The sequence below is a fragment of the Megascapheus bottae genome, chromosome 2 (genome assembly GCF_031878675.1).
Source record: "Megascapheus bottae isolate mThoBot1 chromosome 2, mThoBot2.hap1, whole genome shotgun sequence".
Classification (NCBI taxonomy): domain Eukaryota; kingdom Metazoa; phylum Chordata; class Mammalia; order Rodentia; family Geomyidae; genus Megascapheus; species Megascapheus bottae.
Window position 1 is genome coordinate 57,728,242 of NC_143510.1, and position 19,967 is coordinate 57,748,208.

General features: G+C 38.1%; 1 protein-coding gene across 2 annotated transcripts in view; it reads left to right on the top strand.

The window, feature by feature from the left end:
* The window catches only part of Srgap1 (SLIT-ROBO Rho GTPase activating protein 1), a 229,074-nt gene that overhangs the window by 151,688 nt on the left and 57,419 nt on the right, over nt 1-19,967 (top strand). For both annotated transcript variants that reach the window (XM_090327941.1, XM_090327937.1), the window contains exons 5-8: nt 2,842-3,024; nt 3,902-4,030; nt 13,778-13,999; nt 18,162-18,263. In XM_090327941.1, coding sequence (XP_090184067.1) covers nt 2,842-3,024; nt 3,902-4,030; nt 13,778-13,999; nt 18,162-18,263 — 636 coding nt within the window. The remainder of the gene's footprint in view (nt 1-2,841; nt 3,025-3,901; nt 4,031-13,777; nt 14,000-18,161; nt 18,264-19,967) is intronic.

Here is a 19,967-nt window from a genome sequence, read left to right on the forward strand (position 1 = left end):
GTGTTTGCATTAACTAAAGTCAGAGCTGTTGTTTCCTTGAAGTATATATTAAAATTGTACCTTTAAAAAAAATAAAAGCTTTTTCTCTCTACTCTGGGAAGAAAGCTGTCATTTTATTTTAAATACAAAGCACATTTGATTTCTGTCAACAGCTTTTTTTTTAAATCAATTCATACTTGCATTCATTATCTGCAATTAGAATTCAGCAAAAGCTTTTAACAATTTTTCTCTCTAACTTCTAAAATTCATTCGTCACAACTGTTAACCTCTTAGCCAGTCATAAGTCAAATTGGAAACGTGAATGAAGATATGTTCTCTGGAAATTACCATTGAATCAGACAAAGAACCCTCAGCTCTCCTGCTGAACACCATTATGGAAAGATATTTCTATCTTTCAGGCATAGTGTTAGGATAGGGCTCAAATAGTTTCCTTCCAAGCCAGACTAATTAGGAAGAAATACCTCCGAATACTTCCTGTACAAGGCTCATTATATTCACCTCAGTTTGCTTTCTCTCACATGTGGGCCTAGTTTATGCAGATTGACTGCTCCTATTAGCCCTTAGTATCCACACTATAGAAGAGTCAGGAGGATGGATTGGTTATTATTTCTCAGATACCCGGGGCTCTCTGGCTGCCTTTTGTCCATGTATGATTAGAGTTGTTTGTAAGAAAACAGATCGCCTAAGCAGTTCCAGGAGTAGGGCAGGACATGACTGTGTGGGGGTTTGGTCTGGGGGTTTTTTTCTTCACTAGTTGCTTTAAGATGCAGCTGGCATCAGGACCTAAGAGATGTGTATGTGGGTTTGCTTCAGGCAGGGAATATAAACAGAGTAGAGCCTAAAAATGCAAGGTGTGCAGAGGATTCACTGACCTCGCTGTTTGGCCAGCTGCAGGGTGACTCCCTCTTCATTCCCTAGCTTCCCAGCTGCTTCCTCGTGGACAACTCAACCTCCCCCAGGTTCAATAATTACTCAAAACAGATGACTTTCCAAAGGCACCTAGCTCAAGAAAGACTGCCTCTGCTTCTCAGCTCAGCTCTCACTTTGTTCTTGTGCTTTGTATTTTTCAGAAAACATATCAGATTTTATGAAAATAAGGATCTTCACTAATTGCATGTTTTTTTAAATTTTATTCTTATTGTTAAGTAGTTGTACAAAGGACTTAACATTCAATAAAGTAGTATATAAATTCAATGATTCTTGAGCACTTGTCACCATTTTTGTCACTCCTTTCCCTCCCTTCCGACCTTACCCTTTTCCTCAATTTTCTTAATTTTGTAGAATATGCATTTAATTTTATGACCACATTCCACCCCCAACACACACGCCTTTATAGTTTGGTCCCATCATCTTAAAAAAGGAGTGTTGGTAGCCAGACAGCTTTGGTTCACATTTTACATGCCTAGCTACTTAGGAGTCTGACAATACAAGGATACGGTTTGAGGCTAGCCAGGGTAGAAAAAAAAATCACAAGACACCTTTCAAATCCATAGCTGGTATAGTGACATGAGAGACTGAGATTGTGAGGATTGCAGTTCGTAGGCATTATTCTGCCATCCTAGGCGGAACAATTCCTGAGCCTTCATTCAGGGAAGTGATACTGGGCTTGGTGGCTCTTACTTATTATCCCAGAGAAAATAGCCTAAAAGGTAGACAGATTGTGCTCAGGTTCACACCAGGGTGGAAAATGAGATCCTCTCCTAAAAATAACCAGTGGAAAATCAGGGCTTCACCCTTAGAAAACGGGTCAAAAGGTTGACAAGAGGGAAAAAAGGACATCTACTTTATAAGAGTTGCTAAAAAAAATAACTGTGTTCCAAGCTATAATTCTAACTACTTGGGAGGCTGAGATGAGGTGGGTATTTGGGCTCAAGGCAGGACAGACCCCTAAAAAAAAAGAGGTTCTAGGGAGTCTTTACAGGATGGCTGGGTGTGATGATACCTGCCTTTCATTTCCAGTGACACAGGGCAAACACAAGTAGGAAGTGTATAATTGTGTGTGTGTGTGTGTGTGTGTGTGTGTGTGTGTTTTCATAGAAAGACTAGAAGGTTATAAACCAAAAGTATTTAGTTATTTCCTTTTTTTATCCTATATTTTCTAAACTAAACCTACAGTATTTGTAGTCAAAAATAATATTTTAAAAAACTAAAACATTGCTATTTTGACAGTAGATTTTGAGCAATAAAGTTCCCTCAGTAAGGACTAGATTCATTTGAAGTTTTGGTTGGGTTAAAACATATTCATGAATAAGTGGTGTATTCTGCCAATTACTAATGCAGTGGAGATTTCACAGAAATACTTTTAAGCTGAGCCGGCGGGTGCGGTGGTTCACACCTGTAATCCTAGCTACTCTAGAGGCTGAGATCTGAGGATCAAGGTTCAAAGCCAGCCCAGGCACAAAAGGACCTGAGGCTCTTATCTCCAATTACCCTCTAGAACACAGGAAGTGGAGCTTGGCTCAGGGTAGGGTGGTAACCTTGAGCTGAAGAGTTCAGGGACAGTGCCAGGCTGAGTTCAAGCCCCATGATCCACACACACACACACACACACACACAAAAAGGAATACATTTAAGCTGAAGGGAACTTTTCAAGTACTTTGAAACGTTTGCATCAGACTTCCCTCAAAACCTATCCCCAAAGTGCCTCTCCCTGGCAGGTGAATTTGCATAGTTGTTTGGTTTAGGTAAAAGCAATATGCCATAATTCATCTATTTTACTAATCATCTGACTTTACCAGACAGGTGCAAGGTGATGTTTTTGACACGTCAGTCAGTGGTCCTCATTCAGTCTGTTCAGTCATGGGCAGACATCTTTTAACAATATGCATCCTTCGTGCTCAGGTGATGAAAACATACCACATGTACCATGCAGAAAGCATGAGTGCAGAGAGCAAACTGAAGGAGGCTGAGAAACAAGAGGAAAAGCAGATTGGAAGATCCGGGGATCCGGTCTTCCATATCCGACTAGAAGAGAGACATCAGCGACGAAGCTCTGTAAAGAAAATTGAGAAAATGAAAGAAAAGGTAAGTAGCCCTTCTGACATAAAACACTAAAACAGGGCTGGGAGTTTGGCCTAGTGATAGAGTGCTTGCCTAGCATGCACGAAGACCCGGGTTCGATTCCTCAGTACCACATACATAGAAAAAAGCCAGAAGTGGTGGTGAGGTTCAAGTGGTAGAGAAAGCCTTGAGAAAGTCCATGGACAGTGCTCAGGCCTTGATCTCAAGCCCCGGATTGCCAAAAAAAAAAAAAAAACACTAAAAACACTCGTGCCATCAGACACCCATGGCACACCACGGCAATCTTAGGTATTATGGAGGCTGAGGTTTAAAGCCAGGAAAATCCATGAGTATCTTCAAGTAACCACCAAATAATAATAATAATAACAATAATAATAATAATAATGAGTGGGAATTGAAGTGGCTCAAGTAGTAGAGTGCTAGCCTTGAGCGGAATAGAAGCTCAAGGACAACAGCTAAGATGTGTGATTCAAGCCTCAGCATTGGCAAAAATAAATAAACAAATAAACAAAAAACCACTGTGCCCTCGCTGATATCCATTACCATGAATTGGTATCCCCTGGTACAAGGGTATGTGAGGATCATGTAGTAATAGCTGAATGTTACTGGTGGGGAAGGAAGGGGAGAGGACCAAATCCAGTATTAACATAAGAGCTTGGATATTTACTGTGAGATTTCACTGTACATAGGCCCCAGCCCCAATTAATTATTACTCCTCATAGCTCAGTTATTTTACTCTATTATTTAAGTTACATTGAAAATATACTCTGCCTAATGGATTTTGAGGGTCACTTGTGTATGTGAAATTGCTTGGATTAATAAAAATGACTATAGGTTTCTCTGGCTTATTTTTAAAATGGTCTTGCTTATTTTTTCCTAGAGGCAAGCAAAATATTCAGAAAATAAGCTAAAATCAATTAAAGCCCGCAATGAATATCTCCTAACTCTGGAAGCAACCAATGCCTCAGTGTTCAAGTATTATATCCATGACCTGTCCGATTTGATAGATGTAAGTACTTGACATTTTCATAGTTTCCATACATAGCTGTAATTAACTTCAATTGTAGCTGTTAACTGGAAATGCCATCATTTACTTATGAACTGTTTGGGTGTTTTTTTTTTTATTTTTTTTTGTTTTGGTTTTTTGGGGTTTTTTGTACTCGCACTGGAGCTTGAATTCAAGTCCACTTACTTAAAAATTTTATTTTATTGTCAGGGTAATGTATAGAAGGGTTACAGTTACATTCATCAGGTAGTGGGTATTTTACTTCTCACACAGTTTTTGTCCCTGTTTCCCTCCTCATGTTTTTGTCCCTGTTTCCCTCTCCACCCTCCCAATCATTTTGTTTCCCCCTCCTTACCTTCCCTAGTTCCAATATATGTATATACAATTACCAGGTTACAAAGTCAGATGCGGTAGCAATATGAGATTAACCAAAGGGCAACAGAAGAGAAATAATATAGTATACTAAGAACAACAGTCACACAATATAAAGCTCTTGTTTCCACATCCTTTCATTTAGCTTCATCCTATATGGCCTTATGTATCTTAGGTTTGAGCTATTGTAATCCTCTGCTAGGAGAGTCCTTGGTGTGTACTAATTAATACAAATGAGGGAAACCATTGAGTTTATGTTCCTTTGGGTCTGGCTTACTTCACTTAATATGATTTTTTTCCAAGGCTTTCCATTTCCTTACAAATCTATACGAATGGGGTGATGTCATTCTTTCTGATGGCAGCATAGAATCCCTTTATGTATAAGTACCACATCTTGTTGATCCAGTCATCTACTGAGGGGCATCTGGTTGGTTCCATATCTTCGCTATGGTAAATAGTTGCACAATCCTGATTTTGTTCACTGATTCAAAATGTTTGTATTGGGGCTGGGAGTGGAATTTAGTGGTAGAGCTCTTACCCTAGAATTCATGAGGCCTGGAATCTGAATCGCAGCAATGCCAAAACTTTTACATGTCTCTATACATACACATACATATGTACATATACATAAACAATTACTGGTGCATGTATGCATGTGCACCCACGTGTGTTCTCTACTTTTGTGAGATGCTAAGCCCATAAAAGGCCACATATTGTCCTTACACTATAGAAACTGAAGTGGAGCCCACAGATATTAAGGAAAAGCACAAATGATTACTTTACTACAGTTTCAAGTACAGTGAAGCAAAATAGAGTGCATATAAACCACCTTTTAGTCTCTAGTTTTTTCCTCTAGGATACCATCTGTAAAAGTAGTATTTAGAACTCTCCAAATATGCGTTCACTGTTACATTTACAGAGGGTTTGCTGCCATTACTCTCCAGCTCTCACCCTCTCTCATTCAGAAAATAATCCACTTGCTGTCCTGCTAAGATGACCAAGACAAAGCCTTGCCCCAGAGATGCCAAAACCTGTATATAAACAGTAAGAAATGGCAAGCACCCTAAGGAAAGCACAGATGAATTGATTGAGGTTACACCTACTGCTACACTATAAGCTGCTTTGTATAGATTGTACCCAATAGTTACTGTTAAATAGATATTGTTACTGTTAAATAGATACTACTAAATTATTCTATGGCCTTATCATAGGTGTCATTTTAATTACACAATATGTTATAGATTTGTTTTTATACTGTTGGGTATAGTGAGATTGAGCTATCTACTGGGAATCTGTAGGGAGACATAAAGGAGCCGCCTGAGTTCTTAGAAAGGACAGCAGAGAGGAAACTCTAACACGAGGTCTGTCATCATTACCCAGAATTGGTTCAGGAGCTCTTCCCATGTATGCAAATTTCCAAGTTAATATCATCCTGTCCTTATATCCCCTAAGGTAAATACTTTCTTTTTTCCTTCCTAGATAAAAAAAATAACAAAAATAAAACAATAAAAAATCCTGAGACTTTCTCAATGACAGTAATAGCTAGCCTGTCATTATAATACTAATATGTTGTAAATTCAAATTCAGATGATTTTTACCTCCAGGTCTAATTAACTTTGACCTCAATAGGTAATGGTTAAATTACAGGCTGAGTGATTTTCATGTTTTTTTTTTTAAGTTACACTTTTAAGAGATTGTCTCTAAATTTAAAATATGAACAGTTCTCAAATTATATAGAACTTCAACATGCATTCTGAAAGAAGTGACATGAAACTGGTTTGCTGTCAATTGAAATGCAAAGTCTCACAGTGAAAATATTTTTCTGTTCCCTGATTCACTTTTAAGATAATGAGTGTGCATATATACACTCTAAAAAGCCCTGCTTATTTCGTAGGAATCCAATTTGCATATATAGTGGTGATCCTAGAAACCATTCAACTTGACCCTTCTTAGTGAGAAAGAAGCAGGTTGGTTATTATGCAAAGGTACCTGGAATCCTTTATGCTTTGTGAGTTTATTTAACGAAATACATCTTACATTGGGCTATGTAATAATAATGAGAAAAAATGGGAAAAGTCAAGACAATATCTCTAGTGCACTGCATTTTGTATGAGAAGTGACACAAAGGCAGCAAATTCGGCTTGATGGATTTAAAGTATTACAGAGTCAGAACATTCATTGAGATCTTTTGTTTTGTTTTGTTTTTGTTTTTTTGTGGGTCATGGAGTTTGAACTCAGTCCAGGCACTGTCCCTGAGCTCTTCAACTCAAGGCTTCCGCCCTACCCTTGAGCCAAGCCCCACTTCCCTTTTTCTGGAGGTTAATTGGAAAGACGAGTTTCAGTCCTTTTGTGCCTGGGCTGGCTTCAAACCTTGATCCTCAGATCTCAGCCTCCAGCTCCTGGCTTCATAAAGATGTTTTTATATATAAACCTCCAGTGTCCCCCAGCTTCTGCTTGTGTCAATATCTGCCACTTTTCTAGCAAATGTACTATGATAAACTATCATAAACACTGATGTTACAAAAGTTCTATACATTTTCTGTAGAAGGTAGGGGATTTGAGAATTAGGGAGTACTGGTACCACGACTTGAATTCAGGGCCCAAGCATTGTCCCTTTTGCTATTTTGCTCAAGGATGGTACTCTACCACTTGAGCCACAACTCCATTTTCTGATGTTTTGGTGGCTGGTTGGAGATAATCTTCACTGCTGAGGAGAGCTTTGAACCAAGAACCTCAAATCTCAGCTTCTTGAGTAGCTAGGATTACAGATGTTAGGTAACAGGGTTTGACTTGATGTATCTTTTTCTGTAGATTCTGAGTAATCTTCCTATACCTAAGTCACATCCAATGTGTGTTATTATTTCTGTCCCTTTACCTAAGTCACTAATTTATATAATTTCTAGTTTTAAATTCTTGCATATGGAACCTAAGACAGGATATTTTGGATATTTAAAATGTTTTCAGTCTCTACCTTCTTTGATAGCAATTTTAGTTTATACTTTATGTCTTTCCTACAATTCCTTTCACAACTCTTTGGTCATTTCTGTTAATACTTGGTTAAATTAGCTGTGTTAAAAATATGAGTGGCACAAATATTACCAATTGTTGGAGGTTACAGCCTAATTGTTGGAGTGGAGTTTGTATGAGATATACCACAGCTGTGTGCATTCACAGAGCTATTGACATTGGTAACTAGTACTCTAAAGCGAGGGTTGATAAACATTTTTTTGGAAGAATCCAGAAAATAAATATTTGAGAGACTGTGAACCATATGGTCTCTGTCATAACTATTCAGCTCTAGTGCAAAAGCAGCATAGACCGTAAATTAGAAAATGAGCAAGTATTATAGCCAGAGTTTTATCAAATCAAACCATGGGATGAATTCAGCTCAAGGGCTTGCTTTATAAAACGAGCCAAGTATTAATAAGTACACTCTGAGTTTCCCCTCAGTCTCTAAGGAAAGTAAATTTAAATTATAGTTTGTATATTAGTAACTTTTAATATAAATGGGTAATAGAATGGAGAATTGATTTACTAAGGATTTCATGTCATTTTAAAGAATAAATATAAATTATATAAGAGATATATTGCAAGTATTAGCCAAAGAAAATTTAATTGGTTTGGTAGGAAAGTAGACCATTGTTTCACAAAGAATAAGTTTCATATCTGTGACCATTGTCATCCTGAATATGAAGGGCAAAAGTAATCTTACACTATAAAAATTGGGATGTGTTATAACCAGAAAAGAAAAGATAGATGAAAAATAAATCTTTGCAATTAAATGCTGACCATTTCCAGTCATCTGTTTTGCTAAAAAAAAAAAAAATAGAAAGAGAAAACGTCTGAATTCTAGAATTCCCTAAGAGTAATCCAATTTTACCACTTTAAAAATTTGAAATTCTTCTAAAGAAAAAAACAATATTTAAGATCGTGTTACAGATCCAACACCTGTATATGTTAAAAGCTCTGGGGAAATTAAGAATCCATGGAACGTTCCTCACCATGTAATAAAGGCTGTGAATAACAAACCTACCTATACTTAATGGGGAAAAGCTAAAGCCATTCCCTCTAAAATCAGGAACGAGACAAGGATGCTCACTCTCTCCACTACTCTTTAATATAGTATTAGAATTCCTAGCCAGAGCAATAAGGCAAGAAGCAAGCATAAATGGGATCCAAATAAAGTATTTAAAATTAACTAAGAATGTAAAGGACCTTTATGATGAAAACTTTAAAAACCTGAAAAAGGAAATTAAAGCAGAACTGAGGAAGTAGAAAAACCTCCCATGCTCCTGGATTAGAAGAATTAACATCGTGAAAATGGCAATCCTGCGAAGGGCTATCTATAAATTCAATGCAATACCCATCAATATCCCAAGTTCATTCTTTAAGGAAATAGAAGAAGCAATCCAAAATTTCATATGGAATAATAAAAGACCCCATATACCAAAAACAATCCTTAGCAGAAAGAACAGCTCTGTAGGAATATCAATACCAAACTTTGACTCTATTACAGAGCTATAATAACCAAAACAACTTGGTACTGGCACAAGAACAGGCCTGAGGACCAGAGGAATAGAACTGAAGACCTAGAAATCAACCCACAGACTACGGCTACCTAATCTTTGATAAGGGAGCCAAAAAAAAAATAGGATAGAAGAAAAACAGCCTCTTCAACAAATAGAGCTGGCAGAATTAGTTAAGCACCTAAAGAAAACTAAAGTTGGGTCCTTCTATGTCACCCTGCACCAGGATTAATTCCAAATGGATCAAAGACCATGAGGTAAAAGCAGATGCCCTGAAAACTTTACAAGAAGGAATAGGAGATATACTAGGTTTCCTTGGCACAAGTTGAAACTTTCTTGGTAAAGACCCAGAAACACAACAAATTAAAGAAAGTTTGGACAAATAGAACTGCATTAAACTGCAGAGCTTCTGTATGGCAAAGAACATAGCTAGCAAGTTAAATAGAAAGCCCACAGAGTGGGAGAAGATCTTCACTAACCATACAACAGACAAGGCCTCATATCTAAACTATATCTGCAGCTAAAAAAAATTGAATCTCTCCAAAACATATCTTCAAAGAAACAACATCCTATTAAAAGATGGGCCAAAGTGAAGTAAGACAGACCCAAAGGAACGTAAGCTCAATGGTTTCCCTCATTTGTAATAATTAGTACACACCTAGACCTCTCCTAGGAGAAGATCACAATAGCTCACATGCTGTGCACATGTGGTCATATAGGATGAGACTAAACAAAATGAACTCTAGGATATGGAAACAAGAGGTTTATCTTTGTGGTTGTTGTTCTTAATGTACTATGTTATTTCTTTCCTCCTTTGGTTAATCTCATATTGTTACCATATCTGACTTTGTTACTTGGTATATTGTATCTACATATATTTGAAATAGGGAAGGTAAGGGGGGGAAACAAGATGATTGGGAGGGGTAGGGAGGGAAATGGGGACAAAAACGTAAGAAGGTGTATCAGTGTGTGAGAAGTAATGTACCTACTACCTGGCGAATGTAACCATAACCCCTCTATACATTATCCCAACAATAAAAATAAAATAAAATAGAAAGGTTGTGTTACTGGTAATGTAACTTCTGCAGATGGCAGGTAACTTTGGTGCTTTACAGAATATTTCCAGAGAGCAGTTCCTTACTCTAAGCATTTTTCTTCCTCGGGAGATCTGTCACACAAGATTGATTGGCTATTTATGCAGAACGAGATTGAAATTAGCTTGTACCATATAGCTAACCCATGTCATCTTTGTTATTTCTGAACAATCAGTTATGATAAAGCTTTTAGCCTTATCTTCTTCATCACTGGGGACATGCATTTAATTAAAAAGCAACTTAGTCAGGGTCCAGAATTTTCATAATTAGCTTGCGTTTTCCCTATATACAATCATATTAAGATCTATCTATGAAAACCTGCCAAATTTTAATACTATATTCCCCATTAGACTTGAACTCTTATTAGAAAGATTATAGAGAGATCATGTTAAGTAGGTTATGATATTATGGCAATCATGTAAACTGATTTAAGCATGTTTAATCCATTGTGATAAAGGGAAATATATTCCAAACTTTAAATGAATTTGGATGAAATAGTTGACATTTAAAGTTCCTTCCAGTGGCTGTTGCTGTAGACCTTTGCTTGAAGGCACCTGTCCTTTCTGTTTTCCTCATGTAGCATGGCTGCTCTTTCTTGTTCCAGTCTTCAGTGCTTGCTTGTCCTTCGTGGCTAGCCCCTTGGGTGTCGAAAGTCTATATGATGATACTTAGCTATCTGTCTTTAGCTTTGTTGCTTGGCTTAATACCATCTGATAGCTCCTAGATTTCTCTCATCATCCTTTATCATCTTGTATGACTGTTCTGGAAAGAGGAATATTGGACTCATTTTCTGTGCAGTTCCATTGTGTTAATTCCCGTCTTGATAGTTTTCATGGAGTTACTTTTCATGGAGTTTATGGAAAAGGAGAAGAGGAAAGGAAGAAAGGAAAGAAAGAAGGAAAAAGAGTGAAGGGCAGGGGAGGAAAGGGAAAGGCAATGAAGGAAAGAAAAGGGAATGGAAGGGAAAAGGAAAAGGAAAAGGAAAAGCCTTACTTTTGGAAGAGCTGTGAGCCACTTGTATCTACCACGTAACCCTCAGCAACTCTATGTTTGGGATAAGATGAAGTATTTGTCACCATCCTCACTATTTCGTCTTTGTCTTCATTTTGATACTATTTGTTAGACTTTTGCCTAAGGAAATTAGACAATTTAGACTAATGATTATTTATTATACTAATTCAGTAGTGAGATATGTCTTGGCACATTATTACTATGGTCTTTTAAATACACCCCTCTGTCCCAACAGTATTTCCTGCCTGAGTTCTGATCCATAATTTTGCATATGCATCCAGAGTTTTTCATCCATCAGAATAACACTGCTTTGTTTGCATGAAATATTTTATGTGTTTCTTATGTATTTCATCATTATGTATAGTTGGGTTATAACTCAACTCTTTGTGTAGAAGCTGGCATTTCATCTTGTAATTAATAATTCATGAGTTCCAGAGAATTACTGTAGACCTTTTTAACCAAATATCTTGAATTTTAATATGCCCAATGTCATTTCAGCTTCTAGTTTGAAGGGGGGAAGGGGCGGAGTATATTCTGTAACTAAGGTGGCTTTCTCAGGGGACCTTAAAAATGTTTATTCCTGTTTCTTGCTTCTTTTTAAGTATAAGATGCTTGAAATTTTTAGAGTATAGAAATACTGCATATCAAATGTAATAGAATGTCAGTTGAGGCACCTGACCTAGAGACAGACAGGTACCATAACGATGTGCAAAGCCCACCACAGAAGCTGCCAAAATACAGACATGCAGGGCCAAAAGGTACCTGGTGAGTCTCATAGATGGTTACCAAGCCATGGGTGTGCTTCTCAGCCTGCTCAGAAATCACAGGGTAAGACACAACACTGCCCCCTTGGCTACCCTGGGCATGGAAACTCACAGCCTTGTTTTTGTAATCTTGTACAGTGAACTAAGGCTGGGGTCGTGAAAATTTCGTAGTTCTTTTTCAAACTCCAAGGCAACTAGGTAGTGAGGATTAGATTCCTTCCTTCCTTCCTTCCTTCCCTCTCTTCCTCACTCCCTCTGTCCCTTTCCTCCATTCGCTTTCTTTCTTCCACCCATCCTTCCTTTCCCCCATTTCCCTCTCTCCTTTTTTCTTTTTTCTTCTGTCTCCCTTTTTCTTTTAAGTTGTAAGCACATTTTAAGTTGCACATTGTGTAAGGAGAAATGGCTCTTCTCTGAGTTGTTTCTCTCCATTTCAGCATTACATTGTCTTATTACAATCAATATTCAAGAAAATTAAATTGCCAGTCTCATCTGCTTTCTTATAATCAAGTAGAATCTTTCTTCCTTTGGAAATGGTGAGCATTTTTTTTAGCACCAATCCATCTCAAAGAAGTGAGACTGTTCACAAATTTATGCTTCCATAAAATAAGGTGTTGAAAGAAAGGATAATTTTCAGCTCCTCTGATGTGTACAGCATTCTACTGCATAAATATAGGGAGGAGCAAGAGGAAATAAAAGAAGACTTTGTTTATTTGAGACTAGAATTTCCAAATTAGCCAAAAATGAATCAGTCTCTCTATTTGAGTGCAGCTGATTTCACTGCAAAGTAATGGTGAGATGGTCACTGAGTTTCACATTTGTTTTGTACTTGTATTTGTCATTGTGATGTCATAGCTACTTTCTGATTTTATAAACCAAGTCACCCCCAAGTCCTCTTGCCTGCCCCTCCAGGCCAGGGTACCAGGGCTCTTCCCCTTGATTGTTTCTGTCTATCTCTGACATTTTTATGCTGCACATCACAGGCAAGAATGTTTGTGAGACTCTTATCTCCAATAAACTATCCAAAAAAGCCAGAAGTGGTGCTGTGGCTCAAGAGGTAGAGCATTAGCCTTGAGCACAAGGAGAGTCAGGGACAATGCCCAAGCCCTGAGTTTAAGACCCAGAACTGGCAACAACAACAACAATATTCACTTGGTATATTTGCAGTTTAGAGGATTTGAATACATTATTGTGCCACAGTATTTCATGAATGAAATTTAAAAGGTATTTATCATTGTTTCCTTTCAGAAATTGATTTTGCTTAAAATTAGCTGGGTGCCAGTGGCTCACACCTAAAATCCTAGTTACTAGGAGATCTGAGGCTCTCTGAGGATTATGGTTCAAAACCAGCCTGAGCAGGAAAGTCCAAGAGACTCTTCTGTCCATGATGATTAAAACCAGGATCCTCGGCTTTCAGCTTCCTAAGTAGCTAAGATTACAGGTGTGAGCCTCTGTCACCATGCAAAATTAACAGTTTTACCACACAGACTATAAAGTTCATACATAAAAGTCTACAATTCACTTTCACTATATTCATAATTGTGTATCACCACCACAGTCAATTTTAGGACACATCCATACCCCCCAAAAAAGAAATGGTTTACACCTCAACCACCACCACAAACCAGGTCTTACCATCTCCCATCCCAAGGAAACTACTAATCTTTCGGTCTCTATCTCTATACCAATTCTATATATTCCATGTAAATTATTTCACCCAGTATGTGGTCTGTTGTGAGTATTATTGAGTTGTAAAAGTAGTCTTTATGTATTCCAGATACAAATTCCTTATCAGATACATGATTTACAAGTCACTTTTTCTGATCTGTGGCTTGTCTTTTCACTTTCTTCATAATGTACTTTAACACACACACACACAAAAAAGTTTTCTCTGTGCTTTAAGAGTCTGATAATTGTGTCACAACTAAGTCCTTAATTTTGAGTTAATGTTTGTATATTGTGTTCTCTCTCTCTTCTCTTTTTAAGTGCTGTGATCTTGGCTACCATGCAAGTCTGAACAGAGTCCTGAGGACATATCTCTCCGCAGAATATAACCTTGAGACCTCCAGACATGAAGGCTTGGACATTATTGAGAATGCAGTTGACAACTTAGAGCCAAGGAGTGATAAACAGAGATTTATGGAGATGTTTCCTACCGCATTCTGTCCACCCATGAAATTTGAGTTTCAGTCTCACATGGGTGATGAGGTCAGTAGCACACAGTTTTTAACATCAGTGAGTTGTCTCTTCCCTTATACCTCTCCTTATATGCTATAACCCAATAGATGTAAGCATTCTCAGTTGTTTTGTCTTTCCTGCCCTTGTATAAGAGATCAGCATGATTTTGCCAAGATCATCCACCATCTCCTTATAAAGCAAGGTTTATACAAATACATATACAGCTTGCCCGGGTGTTGTAACTACTCAACCAACCCAGAATAATTCAGAGTACTTCAGATTTACAGCATATATCAGTACTTTGTGCCTTTTCGTGGCTGAATGATACTCCATTATGTTCACATTTGGATCAAAAACAAAACAGGCCAGGAGTGTAGCCTAGTGGTAGAATGGTTGCTAGCATAGATGAAGTCCTGGGTTTGAGTCCTTGGTACCACATACACAGAAAAAGCCAGAAGTGGTGCCAGAGCTCAAGTGGCCGAGTGCTAGCCTTGAGCAAAGTGCTCAAGAACAGTGCCCAGGCCAATTCAAGCCCCAGGACTGGGGGGGGGGGAAGGCTTTCTGGTACAGTGGAATGTCTCTCTGAAGATTCTGTGTATTACTGATCTAAAGATTTCCATCTACCCCTCTTCCATAAAGCAACAACAAACAAAATTACATGGAGAAAAAATATAAAAAGTATTTATATTGGGCTCCATCATGGTAAAATGATCAACAAAAATTATGTATTTGATCTTATCTTCTTTATATATGAATTTAGTATTCTATTCAATGGTACCAAAACTAATGCAACTCAAACTAATTATGAATTTATAATTGCTTTTATTATCGTCTATGCACAGAGGAAAAAAATACAACTAACAGTGTACATTATAGAACACTTGGTAATCCATCTGTGTAAAATGAAAAACTGAGGGGGTGAAAAGTGAAACAGTAACACGAGTTCAAACTTTGGTACCAACACAATAAGTAAATAAATAAAGAAACAAGAAGCCTGGTAGTAGTGGTTCATCCTATAGTCCTAACTACTCAGGAGGTAGACATTTGAGGATCAAAGTTCAAGCCAGCCTAGAGGAAAGTCCATGAGAAAGTCCGTATCTCCAGTTAACTAGAAAAAAGCCAGAAGTAGAGTTATGGCTCAAATGAAAGAATGCCAGCCTTGTGATACAAAGCCAAAAGGAAGTTTCCAGTCTTTGAGTTTAACACACACACACACACACACACACACACACACACACACACACTCACTCACTCACACTCATACACATGATTCTGGGAATGTGGATTTAGAGCTCTATCCTCAGGATTGTAGCCAGGCTGAACAACTATATTCTTCATGTGCCACGTAGGTCATCTCTCAATTTGAAACTGAAGCTTGAGATGGCTATTAAAAGTAGATACTATCAGGCCAGGACACTAGGCCAGTAGTAGATACTAGACCAGGAGTTTAGCCTAGTGATAGAGTGCTTGCCTAGCATGCACGAAGGCCTGGGTTCGATTCCTCAGTACCACATACGTAGAAAAAAACCTGGAAATTGTGCTGTGGCTCAAGTGGTATAGCTCTAGCCTTGAGTAAAGTCCAAGGACAGTGCTCAGGCCTTGAGTTCAACCCCACGACTGGCAAAAAAAAAAAAAAGTAGATACTATTAGGACCATTTACCTTAAAATCAGGAACAAGACAGGGATGCCCACTCTCTCCACTTCTCTTCAATATAGTGCTGGAACCCTTAGCCAGAGCAATAAAGCAAGAGAAGGACATCAAAGGGATCCACAAAGGGAAAGAAGAAATTAAACTATTCGTATTCGCAGATGACATGATCCTATACCTGAATGACCCAATAAACTCCACTCCCAAACTCCTAGAACTAATAAACCACTTTAGCAAAGTGGCAGGATACAAAATCAGCCTTCAAAAGTCAGTAACTTGTCTGTAAGCCAATAATATACAAACAGAAGGAGAAATCAAGAAAATAATCCCATTTGGAATAGCCCCCAAAAGAATAAAATATTTAGGAATTAACTTAACCAAAGACGTAAAGGAATTATTTAATGAAAACTGTAGGGACCACAGTGGAAGCGTGCTTGCCTAGCATGCACGAAGACCCGCATTTGATTCCTTGGTATCACATATATAGAAAAAAAAAAAAACAGAAATGGTGCTGTGGATCAAGTGGTAGAGCTCTAGCCTTGAGAAAGCCCAAGGACAGTGCTTAGGCCCTGAGTTCAAGGCACAGGACTGGCAAAAAAAAAAAAAAAAAAACCAACTATAAAAACCTAATGAAATAAAGAGGACATCCCATGCTCATGGATAGGGAGAAACATGGCCATACTGCCAAAATTGATATACAATTTCAGACCAGATCGGGCATGTTCAGGGTGGTATGGCCATAGACAATTGATACACAATTTCAATGCAATCCTCATCAAAATCCCAAAGACATTCTTTATTGAAATAGAAGGTATAATCCAAAGGTTCATATGGAACAACAAAAGACCTAGAATAGCCAAAGCAATTCTAGGCAAAAAGAGCAATGCAGGGCTGGGAGTTTGGCCTAGTGGTAGAGTGCTTGATAGCATGCATGAAGACCCAGATTCGATTCCTCAGTACCACATACATAGAAAAATGCTGGAAATGGTGCTGAGACTCAAGTGGTAGAGCTCTAGCCTTGAGAAAGTACAAAGACAGGGCTCAGGCCCTGAGCTCAAGCCCAGGACTAGAAAAAAAAAAAAAAAAGAGCAATGCAGGTGGTATAACAAAACAGACTTCAAACTCTACTATGGAGCCATAATAACAAAAACAGCATGGTATTAGCACAAAAATAGACCAGAGATCAATGGAACAGAATAGAAGATCCAGAAATAAAACCACATACCTATAGTCAACTTATATTCGACAAAGAGATATACAGTGGAACAAACACAGCCTATTCAATTATTGTTGAGAAAACTAGCAGCCCCATGCAGAAAACTAAAAATGGATCCCAGCCTATCGCCATGCACAAGCATTAACTCAAAAAGATCAAAGACCTCAATATCAAACCTGAAACCCTGAAACTGCTCGATGATAGAGTAGGAGAGACACTGGAACTCATAGGCACAGGCAAAAACTTCCTGAACAGAGTCCCAGGGTCATTCATTTGCCCTACTGCAAATGAATGGATATATATATATATATATATATATATATATATATATATATATATATATATAAATTCTACATAGCCATCAGACAAGATAAAATAATGGCATTCACTAGGAGGTGGATGAAATTAGAGTGAATCATGTTGAGTGAGATAAGTCAAGACCAAAGGAACAAAAGGTGCATGGTCTTCTTGATATGTGGATATTAGATCCAAACTACAAAAGCCATGACTCAATATTTGGGTTCCCAAGGTTATGGACATGGTCTTGGAGCTATAAACATAACTACATAGACATAAAAATATATGATGGAATATGTACTCTATAGACATAATGTTTTATCATATAGATTAATATGTATCTCTGATGTACAAACCCTCAGCTTAATTTTAATTGTGTTCTAAAATCTATGTGCCAGCGATTGCATATAGAGATTCCCTTCTTGAATACTTGTTTGTTAAACATGATATTTGAAATATGATGTAAAAATCTGTTAATAAAATCTTTTTTAAAAAGTAAATACTACATATATATTATATGCATATATGCATATATGTACCTATATGTAAGAATATATAGAGATACTATATATAAAGTATATGTAAAGACATAGTTTATATAAAGATATAATACAGAAGCACATGCCTGTGATCCCAGCAAAGGCAAGAGGATTGTAAGTTTAAGGAGTGCCAGGACTGCATAGTGAGACCTGGCTCAGAAAAGGGGGTGTGGGGGCTTGGATCTGGGGATGTGGCTTGGTGGTAGAGTGTTTGATTAGCATGTGTGAAGCCCTGGGTTCCATTCTTCAGTACCAAACAGAAAAAGCCAGAAGTGGCGCAGTGGCTGAAGTGGTAGAGTGCTAGTCTTGAGCAAAACAGTTCAGGGACAGTGCCCAGGCCCCGACTTCCCGAGTTCAAGCCTCGGGACTGGCAAAAAAAAAGTCAGATATATTTGGAATCTTCAGAATATTGATGCAACTCATGTGGCATCTCACGAGGAGACCTATGCCTCAGAAGCCCTGTTGTAACTGCAGCTTCTGCTTCTCCATCAGGTTTGTCAAGTCAGTGCCCAGCAGCCAGTCCAGGCAGAGCTCATGCTCAGGTACCAACAGCTACAGTCCAGACTGGCTACACTCAAAATTGAGAATGAGGAGGTAAGTGCTTCCTGCTCTGCCCAGTAACTAATGCCCTTGTGGACCCAGTGGAAGGCGTGGTTAAGCATGTCTGCTGTTCTCTGTGCAGTCCTTACACCATGTGCTTCACACAAGGGGCCCGCAATGCTTGCAAGACAGGAAATGCCAAGACGCACGTTCTTCCACAGATAATAACTTAATCATTCCTACCAGAGAGTCGATCCGTACTTGTCTTTGTCTTTCCTGTGCCTTTATTTATGTTTTTTTGTTCTTTCTTTCCTTTTTATCAGTTCTGGAGCTTGAACTCTGGGCCTGGATGCTGTGACTGAGCTCCTTTTGCGCCAGGCTAGTGTGCTACCATCTGGGCCACAGCTCTACTTCTAGCTTTTTTCTATGATTAAATGAAGTTAAGGGTCTCACAAACTTTCCCACCCAGGCTGGCTTTGAACCACAATCCTCAGATTTCAGCCTTCTAGCTAGAATTACAGGCATGAACCACCAGTACCTTGCTGCATTAATTTTTTGATACGGAATGTTGGCATTACTTATAAGAATGCATCATATTTTGAAACATTTTCAATCATTGAATAAGGTTAGGAAAAAATATCTATTTGCTGACATATATTTAAGGGGATAAAATATGAAATATGAATTACATGTTGAGCCAGGAAACAATTATGTGACTCATACACTTGTTGGTGAAATGTATTCAATTGGATCCACATTCTCATAAAAACATGAAATACAACTGATTCTTATATTAGCCAAGGACCTCAGTTATAATTTATACAAAGCTGAATAAAACTTCCTAGGTTAAAGAACTGACATATTGGTCAAGGTTAGCAGCAGCCTCTGACAGTATTAGATTTGTGCCATATGATTATCATGAATAATTTTCCTCCCCTGCCTCTTTCTAGCCCTTGGAAGTGATTTTTTTTTTCTGTGTATTGGTAGGATTTTGTGTCAACCACATGGTTTGTTATAACTTGCCATCTCTGAAATAAAACTGACTTTCCATTGGCTGGCTTGTTATGCCTAGTGTGATGTGCCAGTTACATACAGGAGATGGGATTATCTAATTGGCCAAATCAGAAAATGATGCTACTTAAAGTCCTGTGATTGACAGCTTCCATATGGAAATAATGTATGCTAGACACACACAATTCCAGAAACAACAGAATGTGGAACAGAAAGAAATACTTTCTAGTTGATCAAGTTAATTGTCAAAATTCATCAAGTACCTTGTTTTCTTTGAAGTCTACAATGTGATGTTTTGAACTTTGTATTGTTAAAAAATAGTGGTATGTTTCTAAATCCAACATAATTTCACCCAAACCTTTTGTTGCTTTCTGGCTTCCAGTCTTACTGGAGGAAGAAAACCAGCCCTTATTCAAGATACAACTGGTGTGATCTTGCATAAAGTCCACAAATGAGCCTTTCCAAAGGAAAGCTTGTTGGCCAGACACCACAAAATACCCACCTAGTGCCGTTTATTGGCCCCTGCTAGATCCACTGTTTGCACATCTAGTGGCTTCCAACCTTTTCATATCCTCCTGCTGTTTTATTTGGAAAACATTTTCTAAACTCTAGGAAAATAGTGTGTTCTTCATAGGGTCAAACCTGGCAGCCCACAGACTTATTTTGTTTGGCTTCTAAAGTTTTGGCTTGAAGAAACAAAACCAGAAAGTCTGGTAACTCTGGTCTTGTTGCCAGCTGAAGTAAAGA